Consider the following 1,365-nt stretch of genomic DNA (forward strand, 5'->3'; position numbering starts at 1 on the left):
TTTTATTTTTTCTCTTTTATGGAAGAGGGAGAAAAGAGAACGAGAACTTTTTCACAATTTTTGCCTCAATAATAAAACCCAATTTTTTTTAAAAAAACCATTGAAATCATCCAAAATTGGTAATTAAAAGAAATGGAACTGGTAATTTAGCAATTAGTAAAGTCAGTGAAAATCATGTGATACCTTCGAATTTTAATATTGACAAAAATAATTCGAAATATGCTTAAATTGGCCCAATCGAGTATCTGCTACCACCACCTTTATAATAAACAACATAAAAGTAATAAAAGGAATGATTTGGCATAATTTTTTTTAAAAAGCACAACAAACGGATTCTTTCATTACATTATCAAATTGACTAAAAATCCTCACTCAACATACATGTAATTATTACAAGGGGAAATAAAAAGAACAAATCTAGGTATACTGGGACATGACCTTTAATTTATTTTAAGGTAAAAGTAAATTATATATAGTTTTAATTAATTAATTAACCATAAAGTCCAGTAACACCTACTAATTTAGTAAATCCAAAAGTGATTCCCATAGCCAACCATCCACCAATCAACACTCTTAATGAAGACTTAACGAATGGTGCTTTCCCTAAGTATGCACTTAACCCACCAAACCCTAAAAGTGCTAAGCTAACAACAGCAACCATAACTCCTAATCTCACATGATAATCCTTCACAAAAGCAGCACCTAATAAAGGTACAATTGCACCTATTGCAAATGCAAAAGCAGATGCACCTGCAGCTTGTAAAGGACTAGGCAACTTCTTCTTTTTTTCTTCAAATAATTCTGTCGCGTTTTCTCTTTTAAGTTGTGACATTTCTATGTCATACTGGGAATAAACGGACACAAATTCACCTATAGCCATGCTACATGCTCCTGCTACGAGCCCCGCGATACCGGTGAGGATCATGGACTTTGAATCTTGATGAATTGCTCCTATTCCCATCATTAAAGATGATGTTGAGAGTAATCCATCGTTTGCACCTAATACTGCTGCCCTAAGCCATTGTGCTCTTTTTGAGTAATCTACTATTAAAACCTCTAGGTTTTGTTCTACTTCCATATTGTTCGACTGTTTTTCTATATCATGATTTTTGGATAATTCTTGGATATTTGTTATGGATGCCATTGAAGAAAGTGGAAAATAAAAGTAGCAGAAATTATAAAATGTAAATAAAGATATGGACAAGTGTGGAGGGCACACGCCTATGTGGTGATATTTATAGCACAAAATAAAGTTGTGGAGACATGAAAAGAGGCTTTTACCGGTGGAGTGTTTATGTAATGAACGAATCTGATGCATTCACATTATAATTGAGTATAATTGTTACTCAAATACTCTCTCCGTTC

At 33.1% G+C, this 1,365-nt stretch overlaps 1 protein-coding gene across 1 annotated transcript; it reads right to left on the reverse strand.

Annotated features, from left to right (window-relative positions):
- Positions 1-490: 490 nt before the first annotated feature.
- Positions 491-1,146, reverse strand: LOC125816536 (vacuolar iron transporter homolog 4-like). Its single transcript, XM_049496150.1, has one exon. It carries the CDS (start codon positions 1,142-1,144, stop codon positions 491-493), a length of 654 nt encoding a protein of 217 aa, XP_049352107.1. The 5' UTR covers positions 1,145-1,146.
- Between the last annotated feature and the right edge of the window lie 219 nt (positions 1,147-1,365).

Source organism: Solanum verrucosum, unplaced genomic scaffold (assembly GCF_900185275.1).
Source record: "Solanum verrucosum unplaced genomic scaffold, falcon-dt-bn FXZP01000261.1, whole genome shotgun sequence".
NCBI lineage: Eukaryota > Viridiplantae > Streptophyta > Magnoliopsida > Solanales > Solanaceae > Solanum > Solanum verrucosum.

Excerpts from the sequence above, each read along its gene's own strand:
- LOC125816536 (XM_049496150.1), bottom strand. The coding sequence starts at position 1,144 with ATGGCATCCATAACAAATATCCAAGAATTATCCAAAAATCATGATATA.